Source organism: Antechinus flavipes, chromosome 4 (assembly GCF_016432865.1).
Source record: "Antechinus flavipes isolate AdamAnt ecotype Samford, QLD, Australia chromosome 4, AdamAnt_v2, whole genome shotgun sequence".
Taxonomy (NCBI): domain Eukaryota; kingdom Metazoa; phylum Chordata; class Mammalia; order Dasyuromorphia; family Dasyuridae; genus Antechinus; species Antechinus flavipes.
This window is the reverse complement of record NC_067401.1, coordinates 329,707,298-329,729,373: the sequence shown is the minus strand read 5'-3', so window position 1 is coordinate 329,729,373 and position 22,076 is coordinate 329,707,298. Positions and strand designations below refer to the sequence as shown.

General features: G+C 35.0%; 1 protein-coding gene across 4 annotated transcripts in view; it reads left to right on the top strand.

The window, feature by feature from the left end:
• Positions 1-21,598, top strand: part of HIVEP2 (HIVEP zinc finger 2) — a 270,178-nt gene extending 248,580 nt beyond the window's left edge. For all 4 annotated transcript variants that reach the window (XM_051997870.1, XM_051997869.1, XM_051997871.1 and 1 more), the window contains 5 exons: positions 705-859; positions 4,630-4,805; positions 6,885-6,986; positions 7,793-8,688; positions 19,129-21,598. In XM_051997870.1, coding sequence (XP_051853830.1) covers positions 705-859; positions 4,630-4,805; positions 6,885-6,986; positions 7,793-8,688; positions 19,129-19,947 — 2,148 coding nt within the window. In that variant the 3' untranslated portion in view covers positions 19,948-21,598. The remainder of the gene's footprint in view (positions 1-704; positions 860-4,629; positions 4,806-6,884; positions 6,987-7,792; positions 8,689-19,128) is intronic.
• The last annotated feature ends 478 nt before the right edge of the window (positions 21,599-22,076 follow it).

The window sequence follows — 22,076 nt, the reverse complement described above, 5'->3', positions numbered from 1 at the left end:
AAACTATACATCCTTTATCCCTTCCCTATATTCTGCTTCGTACAATTCAGGATTTTTGTTATTGGGAAGGTTGTATGACTATTTCTTTTGAATATATTGAGATTCCCTTCTGATTTTCTCTCTATTGCCTTTCACTTAAGTGACTTTCCAGTGTGAATATGACTTGCCAATTTTCAAACATTAGAGTAGACTCGCTCCTCTAAATTGTCTCTTTGATGCTTCTTCATAGTATTGAGGTGAGTAGAGTCTAAATCCTGGAAGGTCTTATCAAACTTGAAGAACTTTGGGTATAGGAGTGATGACATGTTTTTGTTGGACACCCTATATTAGTTAAATTCAAAGAAGCTTATCTCTAGGAATGACCAGAAAGGATAATGAATTTTTTGACTGCATTAGTTCTCATAAAACCACCTACATAGTAATGGAAGGGTTGCCATCTTCTCTGATTGAAAGAGTACTCACTCTGCTGAAATCATAGTGCTTTTTGTATTAAACTATAAAAGACTTGAAATGTTAGATTAATCTTCTGAAGACCTATCATTGGAACAACTGGTGTTGCTTGAATTGTTACCAACTCTGTTTTCTTCTAAATCAAATCCTATATGCATCCCTTAAAAAAATTTCCAAAATGTTAATAGCTGAGAACATGTTTTTTACTTACTTTGCACAAATGCATTAACTGATTCTTTGTTTCTGTCCCACAGATGAAACCTGAAGCATCATTTTTATTTGGCAGCAAATTTGAAAGGAAATTAGTAGGAAGTATCCTAAAAGAAAGAGGCAAAGGAGATATTCATGGGGATAAAGATATTGTGTCCAAACAAACTGAGCCAATCCGAATTAAAATCTTTGAAGGAGGGTAAGGAAACATAAATGGAAATGTAAAATCAGTTCAATTGTATTTCAAGTTAAATTCCCCTGCCTGGGCAAGACATTGAGAGAAATGGAGTTCCCATGTACCTGCCTGGTATGTTATTTTTCAGTGCACAGCTCAATAGTGTTGCTGGCTTTTGAGAAAGATAATAAAGTCAATGCCCTTGTGTTAAGGTCTGCTGTGCCATTAATGCAAATGTGCTTGTTATATATGTTATAAGCATCCTTCCCAATTTACCAGAGCCCTCCTTTAAGTAGTGAAATTGGTGAAATTGATGGGCTTTTGATGACCTCTAGCTTTGTTCTTTCTTTAACATTCTTCTCATGCACATATTTTTATTTTCAGTTGAAAGATTTTGTACTACTTAAAATGCTTAAATCATGCACATTTATTTTTAGGCAATAAAATAGTCATATATTTGAAAATGTTGATTTTTGAACTACAGACATTTCTTATACTAAGAATCATATTAGCTATATGAAGTCCCTAAGGGACATTACATAGATAAATATATATGGGTAATTACATTACACATTTTAATAGAAATGTCTTACCAATCATATCCTATAAAGGTAAAAGTAGAGCATTAAGCACAATCAAATTTTAAAACATTAACAATTATTGGGATTTCAATTACACTGAAACTAGCCTTAGATTTGCAATAGATATGTTTCATATTATGTTTTCCTTGAGTTCATTCTAATTATATTTAAATAACTAGAATTGTGTTTTTGCATAAATCTATAAAATACTAGCTGTTCAGATATCTGAGTTGATTATTTCTTTCATAGTTTTTAGCACCTAGTGGGACAATTGCTTAGAGAGAGGTCAGGAAGCTTTTGTTTTTATGCTAGGATTTCCACATCACTATCTTTGTGTACCTAGCATTTCTCTCAATAAAAGAAGTGTTTTTGTATTCTCCATGAAGATTTTATCATTTGAATCTCTTTCAAACTCTCATCTTCTAGTACAAAGGAGAGAAATGTAGCTTTTATCTTTCTCCAGAGACTGAGGGTCACTGTTCCTGAATCAACACTCCCACATTCAACAGTCTTCTTCATAGCAGGGCATTTGCACTTCTAGTGTAGAAAGACCTTCCAGTAGAGTTGCTGTATGCTTTGGGGAACCACATCTCTACTAAGGAAGGAAGCAAGTGAAAAAGCGTATGTGCATACTTTATCGCTGTGTTTTGATCATCTGAAAGGATTGTGCTTATGTTTCATTTTCTCCTCCCTTTCATTAGTCTATATAACGGGTCATATTTTTATTAATTACTTAACTAAGGACTTAATCTGAACATGATAGTAGATAGGCTACATTTCAATAAATATGAATCTCTTTTGAAAAGCAGGTTTGAGAGGGGATATCTTTTGTTATATTATTAGTATTAGAAATTAGTATAGTATTAGAAAGGAGAGAAGAGGAGAAATTATTTATTCTTGATAGCGTCCAATTTCTTATATTGACTTTGTTAGGTTTGACTTTGCCAATTTCTTACATTGACATTGTTCAGAATATTTTTATATTTATTTCCCTTAATTAGTTAATTCCTTTATGAAATTCAACCTATTGATCTTGTTCCCAGCTTTTCATTTGTACAAGTTAATTCTTATATATTGTTAAGGATTATCTAATTTTTTTACTATATTCAAAAGGAAATTTGCTTCATTTATATTTATTTGTATTCCATTTCCCATAGGACTATATTGGGCTTGAAGGAATTCTCCCTGGAGAAAATTAACTTTTTCTAGCACAGTTTCCTTGGCTCTTAATCCCTCAGTGCACTTCACTAAGTTAGTAATAATATTTTATGAGACTAAAGAATCTAGCTGTCCCCGTCATTTAATGGCAACACATTATATCAGAAAAGGAGTTCAGATTATCTTGATATCTAGGGACAAGAGCAGTTCGGACTTCTAATATAAAGGAGCTGGGGAGCATCCAAGAAAGCTTAGCTGCATGGCTAGTTGATCATTCCTTTGTCTATGTTTTGATAAAAATCTTGCCTATTAATCAATCAACAAGCATTAATTAATCACACTTACATGACAGGCAACATGCTAGGGTCCTGAACCTGGCAAAAGGTTTTACAATTTAATGTCTGTTTGGTGGCAGATGTAAAGTAACTTTTGCAGTAAAATGAGTGGTTTAGGGGCATGTATGAATTTCACCTGAAAATTCTAGGATTTTAGGAACTATTGAGATTGAAATTCCTTTTGTTTGAATTGATAAGTTTCTTTAGAGCAGAATGGAGAGTGGGTGATGGGAGGGGATGTGGTAGTGCTTTTCTTCTGGGAAGAGTTCTGTAAGCATCATATATCCCTTAGCATTCTTATGATGTTTATAGACCCCTTTCAGAATAATTTATTAAAATTGAAGGAAATGTTACATTTCAGTTAGTGGCTGATGAAAATGAAGTACTTTTCCCATCTATATTCATAGACCCCCTGAAATCTATACCTGAACACCCAAGAGGAATCCATGGCCCCCAGGTTAAGAATCTCTGTTTCAACTTGAAAATAAAAACCTTGAATATTCAAAATTTGTAATTCTAGTATCTTTCACAAAACATATCATGGATGAAAATGTTGGGGATTTTGTATCTCTGCTACCTCTCTGATACCAAAAATATGCCTCCATAGTATATTTAGAATTATCAGCCAGATAATATTAGGCTCAGGGTTTTTTCTTGGATTCTAGTGCAGAATTTGGCATCTGGTAAATGTTTTAATAAATGCTTGTTGATTCAGAGATAAGGATTAAAAGTGATTAATAATAAGTGTAATAATTCAGTGAATGATTACTATGCATTCTGACATTTCATGTTTGTTTCCTTCTGGGTCAAAAGTAGGGGCTAGGTACTCAAAACTCTTAGAAATGGATGGAAATTTGTTGTGAGGGGAAATGATGCCCTGTTTCCTAACCAGATTTCATCATGTAATAGTTTTCAGAAGTCTTTTGAATTTTAGGAGACCCTTTCCTAAGGATTTATATTCTATCAGGGAAGAGCTGATCAAATCTGCAGACAACAGTTGGTGAGCTGAGCAAGCTCAGTCAATTTAAGCTGGCAGTTTGCTAAGAGTTACTGTGTTGCCAGGGTTTCAAAAATAGAGTTAAGAGTTGAAATGAAGAATTCTATTATCGGTTCTACTTCTTTTTAGCAAATTTACTGATGTATCTTTGTGTGTGTGTGTGTGTGTGTGTGTGTGTGTGTGTGTGTGTGTGTGCGCGCACGTGTGTGAAGTGTGTTATATATATACTTCAGAAAATGTCATTGCATTAGAAAAGGATATATGGTAGTTCAAATGTGTTCGCATATTTTATTTGTTATCTGTTGTCTTAAGGCAGTCCTGGCAACCAAAAACAATAATGCATAAATTCCCAACCTTTCACTTCAGTGAACTCATTTAAAAATCTGTACTCTCCACATCCATATTCATTTATATATTCATAGTCAGAATAACTTTTATTGTGATATTTAAGCCAATTTACTTCTGAGATATGACAAGCCTATCAAGGAAGTACTTTTCAATAAGGTAGCATTCCCTTCCAATGCTATAGCCAGATTTTGGTTATTTCATCTCTTTGTTCTCCAAATGTCTAATTTCACATCATTTATATTATTAATAAGAATATATGTGAATGATTGTTGCTAAAAAAAAAGCTTTGTGAAAATTTATAATGTTGCATTTAATTGTTTTATAATATGCTTCAAAATATGTTCAAAAATATCTTGTACTTTCTCTTTCTGACAGATATAAGTCAAATGAGGAGTATGTCTACGTTAGGGGACGTGGACGAGGAAAGTATATTTGTGAAGAATGTGGGATTCGCTGTAAGAAGCCCAGCATGCTCAAAAAACATATCCGCACACATACTGATGTACGGCCTTATGTATGCAAGTTATGTAACTTTGCCTTCAAAACAAAAGGTACATACATGCATGTTGTTTTTGGGAGGAAAAAATGGCTTTGACTCTGGCTGCTTAAAGTTCTGATCTCTCTTTCATTTCCATCTTCTATTAGTTATGAGGTAGTTTCATTTATAACAGTATGACTACATGAAATGTCTTCTCTCCCTCAACTAAGTGATCAAAGGATGCATGTGAGACTATGAGACTCCATGAATCACTTGATTAAAAGCCATAGGTTCAGGCCAGCTATCTGCTAAGGAAGTGGCATGAAAACTGCCTGGGCAAATATGACTTCATGTTAGAAATGTTATGTGGTTTGGGTTGTAATTGCAGCAAATATTGAAATGATATGGGGAGACAACATATGCGGTGGCATAGAAGTAAAGCTGCAATTGAAACAGAAAAGCATGTGCTCATGGTCTTTACAGTGGGTCAGTTTCAAGCTTATAAATAATGTACAGATCCATAGACTCCCAGGTGGGCTCCTCCATCCAGAGTTGCATTAATTATGCATAGAAATCTGATAGCTTGTATTCACATGTATTTATTAGCAGAGAGAAAATCTTCCATTTACTACTCTGAAACCACAGCTAATGTTATCTCTTAAAATGAGGATTTGCCTTATAAATATATTTTTTAAATTAAAAAAAAAGTGTATTCATTAAGACAATTACAGAAAACATTTCACAGAGGAAGCATAGCTGAGTCTATTTCTGCTATTTTTTTTTTTAACATCATGAGAACTTTTCTCACTCCAAAATTCTGAACATATAGACAGTAGTGACTGAGACAGTGGTTTTGACTTCATTATAAATGTACTTTGCATTAGCTCTAATGGATCTGACCACTCACTCCCATAATTTTCAATGGGTTGATTTTAAAATCTGCATACCAGAACAATCTGTACCACTGCTTATCAAGAAGTCAGACAATATACAAGTTGGTAGAGGAACACATTAATATACTCCCATTGCCAAAGTTCTAGATTTATAGCCAAAAATTGTGACTTATTTTCCAGGCTTTTCTGATACAAGACTGTTATTCACCCTAGCTCCTTAAGCAATTTCATTTAAAAATCCTTGTTTCTGAATCACATGCCTAAATCTCCTTCCAGATATTTCTCTTGCCTCTCTGTCTCTGCCTGTCTTTCTCTTTCTCTCACACCCTCCCTCACCCCACACACAGTCCTTGTTCTGTCCTGTTCTATCCTGTCCTGTCCTGTCCTTTTCTTTTTTCCCCCACCTCCCTTCATTCCTCCATCTTCCCTCCCTCTGCCTTCCTCTCTCCCTTTTCCTCCCTTCCCTTCTCTCTCTTCCTTCTTTGCTGTTTTTCTTTCTCTCTCTCTTCCTTCCTTTCTTCCTTTTTTCCTTCACCTCTTCATTTCTTTTCCCCTCCTTCCCTTCCTCCTTCTCTCTCTCCCCCCACTCTTGTTCCTTTCTTTCTTTCTCACTCCCTTCCTTCTTTCTATTTTTCTTCTTTACTTTTCTTCTTTCTTTTCTTCCTTCCTCCTTTCCTTTCTTCCTTCCTTCTTTTCTTCTACACTCCTTCCTTCTTCCCTTCCTTTCTTCTCTTTCTCTCTCTTTCTCTCTCTCTCTTTCTTTCTTTCTTCTTTTTTTCTTTGTATTTTAGACATATACATATCTCTTAAAGCAGAACCGACAGTTCCAACTTTCCTATTAGTTTAGCTAGGACCAATCTACTTTCCTAGGTTAGCCTATCTATACCTTTTTTTTTTTTGCACTACTAAAAAACACCTGAAACTGGACCATACCTCACAGAACCTTCCCTTTTATGTTAGACACTCATAATCTCCCAAGGTGGATCATTCAATTTTCATTTGCTTGCCCTAAATTCTACACATCTTAAAAATCTGAATTTGTTTCTGAGGTAGTAAAAAAAAATTTGCTTTTTTACATACATCCCTCCTTTTACTCTCATAGTAAAACACATTTTAGTGTTATTAGACTCTCAGGGATTAAGACTTAAGACAAGAATAGTTTCTCAATTTAAGGGGATGCTAATGTAAATTTATCCCAATTTGGCGTTTCCCAAAGATCCTGACCAATCCATTCCTCATTGGTCTCTATCTTCATCTAGGAAATTTAACAAAACATATGAAATCTAAAGCACACATGAAAAAATGTCTGGAGTTGGGAGTATCAATGACATCAGTGGATGATACAGAAACTGAAGAAGCAGGTAGGTCACAACTTAACTGATCAACCTTTACGCAATCCAATTGAATCATTCATACTTGGGCTTTTATGGTTAAAGGGATAAAATTGGTTTAGATTAAAACTTAAAAAAATAATTAAAATTTTTCACTTTAGTAAACACTAAAGATAGAACCTACAACTATTTTTTGAAACCATAGTGAAGAAGCATATGTAGCTAAAATTTATTGGAAAAAAAGATACATAAAAAGGTCTTTTTTTAGAATTATGGTAAAATAAACTGATAGTAAAAATAGTGCTTTTTGGGGGAAAAACATTGAAGAAGAGTCTTCTTTATTATATCCATTATTAAGAACTCATTCTTAGTTGAATAAACCCACCACTGAGAAGTGAAATTATTGAAATTTATTTTGGCCATATACTTATGACACAATCCTCTAAATCTGTGTCCTCTGGGATAGGATGGTATCTCCCCCAATCCTCAGTATCATCCTGTAAAAGATCAATCAACAAATACTGAATGTTTTGTATATGTAACACAATGTTCATTAGATTCTGGGGAAAATGTGATAGTTCCTGCCTTCACAGGAGACTTTCTATCCATAAGGATACAGGCGATTCATATAAAAAAACATTATAGCATATGTTAAGTACTATATGTAGTTGTTAGGATTGGTCTAGGAGCCAAGTGCCATAAGTCATCCCAGAAAATAGTCTACCTTGTAAACAATGACCAAGACTTGTTAGAGGTAGGTAGTAGGATTCTGAAACAAGTTTTGATTATGATTTTATTTGTATCTCATTCTCCACTACCTTTATCAATTATTTCAGAAAATATTGAAGACTTGCACAAGGGTACAGAGAAGAGTAGCATGTCAGGCATTTCAACTGATCATCAGTTTTCTGATGCTGAAGAATCAGATGGTGAGGATGGAGATGATAATGATGATGAGGATGAAGATGACGATGAATTTGATGACCAAGGAGACTTGACACCAAAAACAAGATCAAGAAGCACTAGTCCACAACCACCCAGATTCTCTTCATTGCCTGTAAATGTTGGAGCTGTATCCCACAGGGCTCCTACTGATGTTTCAATGGGGCATTCTTCACTGATCAGTTACTTAGTTACTTTACCTAGTATTCAAGTCACCCAGCTTATGACACCAAGTGACTCATGTGAAGATACACAGATGACACAGTATCAGAGATTGTTCCAGAGCAAAAGTACTGATTCAGAGCCAGACAAAGACAGGCTAGATATACCCAGTTGTATGGATGAAGAGTACATGCTTTCTTCAGAACCTAGCTCCTCTCCTGGGGACTTTTCTCCCTCAAGCCGACAGTCTTCACCTGGATATGATTCTTCACCCTGTCGAGATAATTCACCAAATAGATATTTAATGCCCAAAGGGGATTTATCACCCAGAAGACATTTGTCACCAAGGAGAGATCTTTCACCCATGAGACATCTTTCACCCAGAAAAGAAGCTGCATTGAGGAGAGAGATATCATCAAGAGATGTTTCACCCAGGCGCCATCTGTCACCAAGGAGGCCCTTGTCACCTGGGAAAGATATAGTGGGTAGAAGAGACCTCTCACCCAGAAGAGAGAGAAGATATATGCCCACCATTAGAGCACCATCACCTAGAAGGGCTATATATCATAATTCACCATTGTCCATGGGGCCGTATTTGCAATCCGAGCCAGTTTTGTTGGGACCTACTGTAAGTATGAAATCTATATATATTTAATATACATTAAAGAACCAACACATTGAAGTCCCTCTATAACAAGCCATTGTTGAGTGGAATTCATGATAGTGTAAGGATGTCTTAGGGAAGATAGGTGAAGTTAGGTAAAAAAAAGGGCACTGAGAAACATTTTAAAATCCATTTTAAAAGACACCACATATTTATATAAGTAAATACAAATGTCATTCTATTTAAATGCACTAGCAAATTGTTATAACAAAGGCTTGAAATGTTGTAGCAGGTCTCCAATGTGTTTTTATTTAATAATTTTTGGAGATTTTTCTAACTACTTTTTGAAATTTATTAGTCATATGAATTAAACGAGGCTAAGAAACTTTTTTTTTTTAAACAGGAGCTTTAAAACTATTTGAACTCATATTATGGCATTTATGTAAATCTTATCTAAGTGGAAGATTACATCTCAGCCTCATACTTTGATGTCATGATTTTAAAAATCCACTATATTTATCACAGTGACATCAGAGAAGGGAGAAAAAAAATGCACATGTTATTTATGAGGAATGTGTGTCTGTGTGTGTGTGTGTGTGTGTGTGTGTGTGTGTGTGTGTATGAGGGCATAAGAACAGGTCATTTGGGAGACCTATATCTGCTTTTTCTTTTTCTTCTTCCTTCTTGCAGTCACTTAATGAAGCTGATCAGAATGAAGAAATGGAAAAAAAAAGATTCTAAAAGTATCTATAAAGTTAGAAAGAACTAGTAAAACTTAAAGAGGAAGCTAAGGATAATAACTAGATAAACTAAGATAAAATCAGAGATAAAAAATTTAGGGATAAAGCTAGTAGAGCTAGGGGGAAGCAATTATTTGATGATTATTGGGTAAGTAGGTGATGAAGTAGATAGTGTGTATGGAGTCAGGAAGACTTATTTTTCTGAATTAAAATTGGCCTCAAACATTTCTAGCTGTGTTTCTGAACAAGTTACTTAGCCCTATTTGCCTCAGTTTCCTCATCTGTAAATTGAGCTGCAGAAGGAAATGGTAAATGACTTCAATATCTTTTCCAAGTACATCTCAAATAGGATCACAAAGAGTGGGACAGAACAATAATAACAAATAAGTATTATCCATCAGTAAGCTTTTATTAAGTGCCTACTATATGGAAGATACTCTGCAAAGTGCTAGGAATAGACATAGAAATAAAGCAATCCCTGTCCTGAGGAGCTTGATTGCTATGATTTAAGACAATATGTGGTGATATAAGTAAATTCAAAATATATTCTAAGTGAATACACTAGCAAATCATTTTGCAGAAAGAGAGGAAGATAAGTATTAAAATAAGCACTGTATACCAAGCATTATGCTAAATACTTTATAAGTATTGAAACATTTGATTCTCACACAAACCCTGTAATGTAGATGCTATTACTCTCCCCATTTTATAGTTTAGGAAACTGAGGCAGGCAGGTTAGGTGTCTTGGCCAAGGTCACACAGATAGTAAGTGTCACAAGTCATATTTGAACTAAGGTGTTCCTGACTCTCAGCCTAGTGCTTATTACCTAGCTGCCAGTATCATGTCAGCATTTAATGAATACTTATTAATTGATTACTGGCATTGATTCAACAGAAACAAAATAACAATATCAATAAGGATTTACTGGAATGGTATAATACTATAAAACCTATAATAAAAGAACTCACTTTTGACATTGAAAAATATAACCTGGCTATTTGATCAATGCTTTTTCCAACAATAATACTGATAAAGATGATGATGATGATGATGATGATGATGGCCATCATAATAAAACTGTACACATTTTGTGTAAACAAGAGGGACTAACTACTTTTTGTAGTTTGCTCATTTCAAATGTACGTTTTCCTCCTAGTATCTGTACCCTTTGCTATAACAACCCTACTGCTTTCTTGTGATGTGAAATAACATAGTCATTAGCATGCAAGGATATACAGTGTGGGGAAGCAATTACCTAGCTACTCATTTTTGCACATTACTGTTCCAGTGATTGCTTTCTTCAACTCTCTGCCTTTCTCCTCACCGTTAGTACAAGCTTCCCCTTTTAGTGAGGAGAACTGAGCTGTGAGCTTAAATAATATCATTTCTAAACTTGAGAAACAAGTACCTGGTGCATTCATGCCTCTCCCTGCTATATCTTGACATGAACATAATCTTTCCAGTTTGCATAATATGCAGTTGTTGCAGAAAAATCCATGACAATCAAGCCATCATTTGTAACTGGTGAATTAGATAGCCCAAGCCAAGAAAAAGAGGTAAATTACCATTGAGTCACTGGCTGTGGCATTTTGGCAGCACTAAGTAGGAAGGTGGGAACTTCAGCATTTGATGCTGTGGCAGTGTGAATAGAAAGCTATAAATTCCCACAAGTGCTTGATACAGTATCTGGTGTCTAAGATGCTTTCCTGGGTACAGTGGAGATTCCTAGAGGTATAATGATGCTGGTGGAAGTGTGTGAGACATAGCTCACCATGAGCATTGTGATAGTTCCTGTTATAACATACTCCCTACATACTTATTGTGGTATTTATGACATGTCAAACCAATTTCAATAAAATGTGATTTTAAAAACTATGCCTTTTGTGCAAGTGCACTGTGATTAGCACAAATAGCAGCAACCCACAGCCATCTTGGGCAAAGGAATGGAGGGGGTGGATAAAGTGAGTTCATCTAATTTTTGGATGAATGCCCAGAAAACTGTCATTGGAAATAGGGTAGTTTTATTAGTCATTGAGTTTGTGCCAAAATCATTTTAAAAAACACTAGCTCACCCATGATTGCAGTTTAAAATAATGCAGAATGCAATTGCATTAAAAAGGTTAAAATTTTGAGAAAAATATTCTGATTTTCAGACTTTGCAATCACTCCCTTAAACAGGAACATTTGTCCCTCCTTCCACACCTATGGCTCCTCCAGGGATTAAGGAATAATAGCCTGTGATTGTTTCTTATGTTACTTTTTTTTTTTTTTTTTTTTTTTTGGCATGGCTCTCCAGAGAAAAAAAGGGAGGAATTTCTCCATTCTAGAATTGAAAGAAAAAGAATACTTACTAAATGTAATAGAATAGAATTTGCAATAGAGGAGATGTTTTTCTCCTCTTGTAATTAAATGTCCCCACTACCCTCTCCCTAAGAAATAGATATCAAATACTAAAGAAATGATTAAAGGTACTAGTAATATTAAATGTTGTTTAATATATTTGTGTATCTACAATATGCTGGTTACAGTCTAGAGTATAAATACTATACGGTACCTTTTCAGTAAAATGTAAGCTTTTGGAGGGAAGATACTATCTCGTTTTTTCCCCTTTGTATCCACAGTATCTTAAAACAGAGCTTAGGCTATCAAAACACTAAATAAATGTTTATTGATTAGCTACTGGTGATAACTGGCATAGCCAAAGTCCCTAAGAAAAGTCAGGCTTTTGTTAGAGTTGCCCTTCCTAGTTTAGATTTAATTTTAGAGGAATTGAGTCTCTTATAGAACTTTAGTCATCTCCCCCCTTCTCCCCATTTTTTTTTCTTTTTTCATTTAGATGCTTTCTGTGTAAATAGACAATTTGCAAGAGGTGGGAGTAATATGCTTCAGCCCTCAAAATAGAATAGTCATTTTTTTTATGCATTGCAGTAGCATACTAAGAGATATAAAATTTTACTTGGGTCTCATTAGTCCATGGTTTTTACCATGAGTGTTATGTTTGTACAGGTCAAATTAGTTGGAAAGTCTTGTCAAGATTGAACTCAGTGCCACAGTTTAGATGCTAAAGATATCTATGGATGAGACAATATTATAATGCTTTGTGATTATAATAATTTATAGTCATAATGCATATTTGATAGTTATATAGCATGAAATCTATACTTAGTTGGGAGACTACCCCTGGTACTATTGGAAAATAGCCTGTCATTGCACATTTGGCACTATGTGTGACATATAGTGTCAGGTAAAAATAGAGTGGCCAATTCTTCCATTAGACTAATAAAAGCATAACTTTTTTTTTTAATCTGAGAAGAAATTTTGTCATGGAGTAGAAATAGTTTGAAACAGTAGATAAGAGCACTTTGATCCATATTTGTATAAAAACAGGATGTCTGCATTTCATACTAATAGAACTTTTTCCTGATTATTGAAATATAGTAGCAAAGGAAGGCAGAACATCCTTGAAGTTGGGGGGGGGGGGGAAAGCTAGTTCAAATCTTTGATCTGACATCTATAGGCTAAGTGACCTTGGGGATATCATTAAATTTCTTAGTACTCTAGGCAGCATTTTAAGACTATGAGTTGCAAATCTTCATCAGTGAAAGAAATGAAGGAATATAAAAGGGATTTGGATAAGATGTCCCCTAACATCTCTTCCGGCTCCAGATCTTTATTTGTGCATGTTCATATACACCATAAAGACAGGAGCAATACTTGAGAATTCCAGTAGTCATTCATGTGTGTCTGCATGTGCATGCCTATGTGTGTGTCTGAAAAATCACAAAATGAAAAATTCATAACAGTAGTTACTATGAACTATATTAAACATGTAATATGGGAATGTGTGAATTTATGTAGCTAAATGTGCATTTTCACCTTCAGAGAAGATCAGTGGCATTTTGAATATTAAGCTGACTCTAGAGTAATGGGCCCAGTGGTCTGATCCAGAGATATTTCAACACAGGTTCAATCTAATGGTGTATCAAGATCATCTTTGTTCATCTTAAGTTCAGTAGCATCTCTCTCAGTTTTCCCTTGAATGGAGTTTGCCTAGGTATGGTGATTGAAATTCCTTTAAGTTTTTTTCCAGCATCTTTTCCTGTATAACTGGGGTGTCAATTCCCTAGTAGTTATTTTTATTTGCTTTTCACTCTAATAATTATTTTTCTTGGTCTTGGAAATGTTAGCCAATTGTTTTTAAAAGAACGAAAATATTAGTTAATACCTCAGTTCACATAATTTCACAATTTTAGATTTGGAAGTGTCTGCAGAAGTCATTTTTTATAACCCATACCACATTCTATTATAACACTGCATATTAAAGGCCTCCAGTGAGGGGAAGTTTTCTACTTCCCAAGGTTGCCCATTCAAATTTTGTTTATTTGCTCTTTTGTACCTTTCTTTGAATGCTTATCTTCTTTTCTTTTTCAATGGAATATATATATATATATATTTTTGCATATGTCCTGAGATTCTAAATCTTGAAGATGTTTTTTATCTGTTACTTTTAGCTTCATTTGTTCAAATTTAGATCAGTGAACCTTATCTATATTTTCTCAGAATATTTTAAAATCTGTTCTCCCAAATTCTAGTATATGAATCAGGAGGAATGAAGGATGGATTGAAGGATGAATGGAAGTGCTAGTTATGTACAAATTCTTTGAACTGGTTACATAGAGAATAATTTCTCCTAATACAATTTAATGCTCCTGTTGCCATCATGTCTTTGATTTGAGCATTGAAGAAATGAAACTTCAGTTTGATTATTTACTCTGTGAACACACTAAATAGCTATTTTTATCTTTTTAAAGGAAATCAAAGCAAAATTTCATTAATCCTTACTTTCCATAGTATCCAAAATTTGCCATAAACTCTTTGATGGGATCTTAGTAAGCTCCAGCCTCTTTAGTAACTCTCTGACTTACTCATTATTTTCATGCTTTGCTATTTAGTCATTAACTAGATATTCTCTTCTGATACCACATGTACTGAACATCTTTGTGAGTCTCTAGTAAAGGAAGCCACCATATAACCAATATCAAACGGGAAAAAAATTTTTTTTGCTATAACTTTGAATTCAATTAGCAAGTATTTATTGTTCACCTATTATAATTACATCCCAGGCACTGTCTTCAGTGCTGGAGACAAAATGAAAGTCTTTGCCCTCAAAGAGCTGGGATTCTGGTAGCATTCCTTGAGTCCCATGTCTGAAGGGGAATGCACTGTACATTTGTCTGCATTTCTACTGTAATTATTACTATTCTCCTATCTACATAGGCTAGTTGCCAAAAGAACTAGAGCTTTTTCCTCTTCTAAATACACATGCCCTGCCATGGTTCCTTTTTCTTATTGAATTTAAATTCTCCTTCATCAAAATTTCATCCTCAGTCTTTTTTAGATTTACGAGATCCTTGTGATTATAGGTTTGGTGATCTAATGTCACTCCACCCACACTTCCAGTGATTTGTATCCCAATGAATAAAAGTACAGTACTGTGCGTGGTGAAAATGGGGGGTGATGGGAGGATAAGGTAGCAGAGATAATGAATCATTAACTCTTCATAAATCTGTCTCCTTGTATTGTTTTATGATTTTCATTTTTAAAGTGTTTCCATGTTTGGGAAGGGTATTCATGGTTCAAAGAATACAAAATCCTTTGAATTATAGAAAATGAAGGGTCCCTGAAATGCCCTAGAAAATTTTCCTTTTCCATGTGTTTGGATGAATGTGGGTGTTTCTGATAAGCATCTGGAAAAATGACTTGATCTTTCTTACTTGAATAAAGATAGGTGATTCTATCACCTATCTTTTTGGAGGATAATTCCCCAAAGTAAGAAATCTCAATGGTAAAATTCTGATAATTCCATCTTCAGTGAATGTTTTCAAAGATTGAAACTGGGAAACTATAATTTCATTTACTAGTCTCACATTTTCCCCTTTCTCCTTAAAATGAATATTCTTAAAAATTTTGTTCTTGATCCTTTCTTTTTCTCTCATTCTATATTCTCTCCCTCATTAATCACATTCAAACCCATGACTTTGCTTCTACTTTTAGACTGCTCTAACCTCCATCTCCAGAATCAGTTTCTTTTCTACCCAATTCTCCACATAGCCATAAAACATCTCTATCAAATTTAAAGCTTCTTGTGGACAGATTATTTTTTGCCTCTCTTTGTATTTGCAATACTTAGCACAATGCCTGACATAGAGTAGGCACTTAAAAATTTACTAATTGATCTCCACTTGGATGTTTTATCTTAAGCTCAAAAAGTCCAAAACTGCTTACTATCTTTCCATCAAACAAACTCACTTTGACTTCATTGTTTCTGGAAGAACATCACTCTTTTCCCAATCTTATTGGAAAAAATAGTGAAGTTAGAGTCAGGAGCCCAGGAGCTGTTATTTAACATCTGTATCATGCTAGGCAAATCATTATTAAAGAGTTGGTAAATGAATAGATGTCATGCTTTAAAATTTTGCAGATTACACAAATGAAAGGAAGGAGAACTGTATCTTGGGTTTCAGAGTAAAAGTAAAAAAGATTTCACTATATTAAAATGCAAGTTGAATCTTTAATAGGGATGAAGGTAAAGTCTTATAATTTGGATTTTTAAAAAAAATCAACTTATGGCAGCTAGTTGACACAGTAGTTAGAGCATTGGCCCTGGAGTCAGGAGGACCTGAGTTTAAATGCAACCATAGACACTTAATAGTTATAAGTTGTGTGTCCTTGGCAAGTCACTTAATCCCAATTACTTTGCCCAAAAAAAAAAAAAATATAAGAAAAAATAAGAAAAATCAACTTCTTAAATTTATGATAATAATAATAACTAGCATTTATATATCTTTTTAAGATTTGTAATAAGCTTAAAGCTTTTTAATCTATATGACAACCCTGGGAGGTAGGTGCTGTTTTTAATTGTTTCATAGATAAAGAAACTGAGGCAAAGAAGGGCTTAAGTCACTTGCCAAGAGTTACACAGTTAATAAGTACCTGAGGAAGCATTTGAACTCAGGTTTTACTGGCTGCATATCTAGCATTTTATCTATTGTACTGCCTAAGGATTAGGGGATGTTTTTTAAACACCAAGATAAGCATTAGGCAGAATTAAGAGAGCCCGTGGTTATGAAAGTTACGATCTTACTGTACTGTGTTTTTGGGTAATTTTTCAGGCACACCTGACTCTTTGTGACCCCATTTAGGGTTTCTTTGGCAAAGATACTGAAACTGTTTGCCATTTTCTTTTCTGGCTCATTTGCCAGATTTGAGGAAACTGAGGCAAACAGGATTAAGTGACTTCCCCAGAGTCACACAGCTAATAATAGTCTGAGACTAGATGTGAACTCAGGAAGATGAGGTTTTCCTGATTCCAGGCTTGGTACTCTCTTGCAGCACCTAGCTATCCCCTACTGTACTTTGTCCTTAACAAATTACACTTGGATTATTGTGCTCATTTCTGGAATGCCATGATTTAGAGAAGGACACTGAGAAGCTAGAGATTATCTAGCAAAAGGAAAGCAATCAAAGTGATAAAAGGCATCAAGATTATTCTATATCCAATCCCTTCAAGCAGGCACTTGATAAGTATCTGTTTTGTGTCAGGCACCAGAAGTGAGATACAAAGACAAAAAAACCAAGACAAAACACAACAACAGATTGTCAGAGCTTACATTTCACTGTGGAGCTGAGCATATTCACTTTGAAGTAGAGAAGACTTGGTAATGGTCAATTATTGTATTTAAGTATGTGAAATGATATTATAGGGAAACATTTAGTCTTAATTTGCTTGGACTCAGAAGGCAGAACTAGAAGTGATAATTGGAAGTTATAAAGAGGCAGATATAGGTTAGATAAAAGAAAAAAACAAACAAACTTGTAACACTCAGCACTAAACAAAATGGAGTGGGCTACTTTTGGCAATAATGGGATCCTCTTCACTTTTGTTCAGTCGTGTCCACATCTTCATGACCTCATCTGTGGTTTCTTTAGCAAAGATACTGGAATGATTTGCCTTCCTTCTCCAGTGCATTTTAGAGTTGAGGAAACTGAGGCAAATAGGGTAAGAGAATTGCTGAAGGTCACACTGCTAGTTGTGTCTGAGGCCAGATTTGAACTAAGGAAGATGATTCTTCCTGATTACAGGTCCAGCACTCTATCAGCTGACCTTCTCTTTTCCTGTGGATCTTCAGTTAAAACCTGGATATCTATTTGTCAGATATATTGAATTATAGAGACAATTCTTGTTTAGGAATGGTTTGGACATCTAGGTGATATTGTGTGTAATAAACTTCGGAATAATGAAAACCTAAAGCTCAAATTCTGTCTCAGATACCAGTTACATACTTCTAACCTCTTTCTGTCTCAATGTCTATCTACAAATAGACATAATAAAAGCACCTACTTCACAAGGTCCTTAGGAGGATCAAACAAGATTTTGTGTGCATGTCTGTTTGTATGTGTGTATGTTTGTACCTTGGCAAACTGACTACATAAAGGCTAGTTATCATTATATTATCATTTATTACTATAGCCTCTGAGGTTTTCTCTTTTTGTGATTTGTTTTTAATTCTATGAAGTCATTTCCCTTTTCTGTGGTTCACTCTCCTTATTTATAAAGTAGGAATAATAATGCTTGAACTACCAGCCCGACAAACTTTGAAAACTTGAAGCTCTTTATAAATGTGAATAATTATCACCAATAATAATAGTGTCCACCAAATGTCAAATTAATCAAAAGGTGTAGAAATGACCCCTTATGGTCTACAAAACAACACTCAAACAAATGATCATATAAAATTCAACAACTATCATATAAAAGGAAGAATTTAACTATCCAAATACAGTGTCTCATTTCTAGTTGCCAACTTCAGCTTAACAAATTGTGACTTTTGAAATGTGTTAGGATAATTACTGCTACATAAGACAGCAGAAACAGTCATCTCTTTTCTATCTTAAGTGTCCTTTCTTGAGTTCTCATATCCAAATCTAAGTTCAAGATGGAAAGGCTTTTAGAAAAGAGATTTACAGAGGCTATTTCCTGAGGTCACAAGTCATGTATTGATGGCACCAATTTGATGAGGAATTTTGTTTCTGAGACTTGAGACTTGTACTGTCCCCTGGTCTGTGGAAAACTCAAAGATGCCAATCTCTAGGGCTGTCAATCCAGTCACATTCATCAACACTTTTTGAAAATGAAAAGCATAAAATAAAATCTGCCCAGTGTATGAACAGACGGTGAACTTTTTATTTCTACAAGATTTGGATAAGGCTTTATGTAGCTGAATCCTAGCTAGTTTTCTTTTTTTGAAAGAAGAAAAAAGCTATTATTAATATCTTAAAGTTGGTAAGACCTTTGTGATAATTGTACAAACGTGTATATTATTACAATACTGTATATGCATGTAATATGTATCTTAAATGTTATTTTTCCTTCTCTAATAATTTAAAACAAAGTATGTTTCTATATATATTTAGTGGCCTATATGCTGAATATATTATCACATGGTTGATTTTTAAAAAGCAAAAATTTTCTGAGGCTGACACTTGGAGTAAGTGACAAATGTGCTAAGACTTTTGATTTGCAAAATGAAAAACCATGGAAAGGAATAGGTAGATTTGGAGCATCTATGAAAGATGCTAAGATTTGGAATAATCACACATGAGTATTTTTGTGAATAGGATGCTAGATTTTGAAACTTATATTCTTTTTATTTCTCTTTGCAGAATTTACGAAGAGGATTACCTCAGGTTCCTTACTTCAGTCTCTATGGAGACAAAGAAGGTGCTCATGAACAGCAAGGTTCTAGCCTTTTCCCTGAAGGTCCTAATGACTATGTCTTTAGTCATCTTCCCCTCCACTCTCAGCAACAAGTGCGAGCTCCTATCCCCATGAGGCCCATTGGTGGGATCCAAATGGTCCACTCCATACCTGCGGCCATTTCAGGTTTACATGCTCCGCCCACAATGCCTCTGCCAGTGGAGGACTCTGAGGAAAAGCAAAGAGCTGCGGCTGAAACCATTGCCAGAGAACCCTACATCTCCCAGCCTCATGAGAAACGTTCTTCTCACGCCTTGCACTCATCTGGTTCACCCAGCACATCCTCTTCCCCGCTACTCCTGCTGAAACAGAGCACTTCAGAAGACAGTCCAAATGCCACAGAGAGGGAACAGGAGGAGCCCATACAAACTTGTACAAAAGCCATCGCCTCTCTCCGCATTGCCACAGAAGAGGCCAATCTGCTTGGGGCAGATCAGCCGAGGGTGCTGGAGCCTCATCAGAAACCCTCAGAAAGTGCACATTTGAGCATTAGACACTTTAGTGGATCTGAGTCAGGCCAGCCCTGTACCTCAGCCACCCACCCTGACTTGCACGATGGTGAAAAGGACAACTTTGGTACATCACAGACTGAATTAGCTCATTCCACATTTTACAGTAAGAGTTGTGTGGATGTCCAAGAGTTAGGTTTTCATAGCCGAAAAGAATTACCTTCAAGCACACAGGAAGGCAAAGATCCCGCATCAGAAAAGAGTCAACTACATTGATTGGAGATGCATGGAGACTTTCACCCATACTTTTACCCGTTACTTTTGTTTTTGTTTTTCTAGAGATAGAAGTAATCAAGTTTATAGCATGCCTGTCTTAAGTTACAGTAGTTTGCTATTATATATACTTTTGTTATATCAGAAAAAAAAATTAGTTAAAACAACGAGTCATCATGAGCCTGACCAAAATAAAATTTGAAATTCTCCTTTTGGGTCTGGTACTTTTAAATTGTACAGATGTTTGTGCCTTTTCTTTACTTTGCTTATATTCTTATAAGCATTTTTTAGCAGTAATTTGTACATATTTTAGAATTTGTGTATCTGCTTTGTAATAAATGTAATTTCTTTCCTTTTTTGGACACTTGGATCTAAATGATGTAAAGCAAAAACAGCATCAATATATATGTGAGGTTGCACTAAAACATATTTTTATATGATTAAAACTGAACAGCTTTTATGTACAGCTCCAATTCTGTAATACTAATATTTATTTACTTTGTTTCATAAATTGTACATTTTTTCTTAATGTTGTGGATTGCTTTTCTATGTGAAGCATGGGGTTTACTGTTGCGTAATTAGAACAAACTGTATATTGTAAACAAGATATTTAAATTAGAGTATCTTATCTTATTCTGCACTCATGCATTAGTTTAACAAAAAGATAAAGGATGTATCTGTCAGTTCTTAACTCTTGTATTTTTTTTTTTTTTGTCTCTTGTTTGCTGGATTGACGATAACTTAAGTGCTGATTGTGATTTTAAACTGATAGTACCGTAAAGCATTAAAGTAAAACAATGTGCTATTGTGAGTTTTTTCAAAGCTTTATAAATCAGTTATAAATATATTAAAAAGTATTTGGTCTTATGTGAACATGTTGATCTATATACTCATCTAAAATATGGGAAAACATTCCGCCCCATGTAAATATGTACAAGTGCATCACTGGTACAATTTTATGGAACTCAGTTGGACACTAGATTGCCAGATACCTATATGTGGGAGTGTCTTTAAAAATTAAAGGGACAAAGCACATCCGACTGTGTAGAACTTGGTTATCGGCCGGCCCGGTGGCTTGGCTTAGCAGTGCTGTGCATTGCCAATGGAGAACACCTGAGCTCAGAAGTTACCTTGGTTCTTGCTGCACAAGTTGGCGAGTGGAACTCAGGCACCTTATAGACACATCATACATGAACTCTGAGGGGTGGGTGTGGAAGCAGGAAAGGATCATGGAGGCCTGTTCACTGGGTCCCCTCCTCATTCCTGTCCGTCCGTCCACAGAGTAAATAATTAGGTTAGCTTTTGGGGAGGTCACTTTACCCTCTGGGTTAGGGGAAGAGTGCAAATGCTCTGGTTTTCTGGTAGGGTCAAAGACTAATGGAAAGAGAATGTAGGGCTTGAAGAATGAGATGTTATATAGAAGAGGGAATCATTCAGAACAGTTTTCAGTTAGGAAGGTATGAAGGTAAAGAGAATTTTGGCTTGTAGATTTGGAGAAATGGAAGAAGCAAGAGGGAGTACAACGATACAAAAACACAATCTGGGTTATCTTTGTTCTATTTTAGTGGATTATAATTCTGTGAAACCAAGTTTGTATATTGAATTACATTAAGGAGTGTTCTTTAAAAAAGAAATAAATATACAATTACATGCATGAGGTGTCTAATTTTCATGTGTTGTTTTGTTTTTTAACTTCTAAATTTGATTTCTGATGAACCTTTAGTGCTACAGTATGCCAACCTATCTGCTAAATTCTGCTGTTCCTGAAAAGTTGTAGACATGCTTGAATTTATCAGGAAAGAGGGGTTTACTCTTTGATTGTCTGCCAAATGACATGTCAATAGCGCTGGTCTTATAGAAATACACATTTTGAGTCTATAGTTAATAGCATTTGAAGTTATACTTGCCAATATTCTAACTTATTGTGATAATGGTCCTGTCTCCAAAATGGAATTGCCGAAGTGAATTTACCCAAGGCTAAGAGACGGATGATCTTATTTACTTCTGAGATATCTGTAGCATATTAGTAAGTGCCAAAAGAGTCAGAGTTAAAGACAAAAGGAGCCCTTCCTTTTTTTTTTCTTATACTCCCATGTCCCAAGTGCCACATGCCCAAATCTCCATAAGCAAAA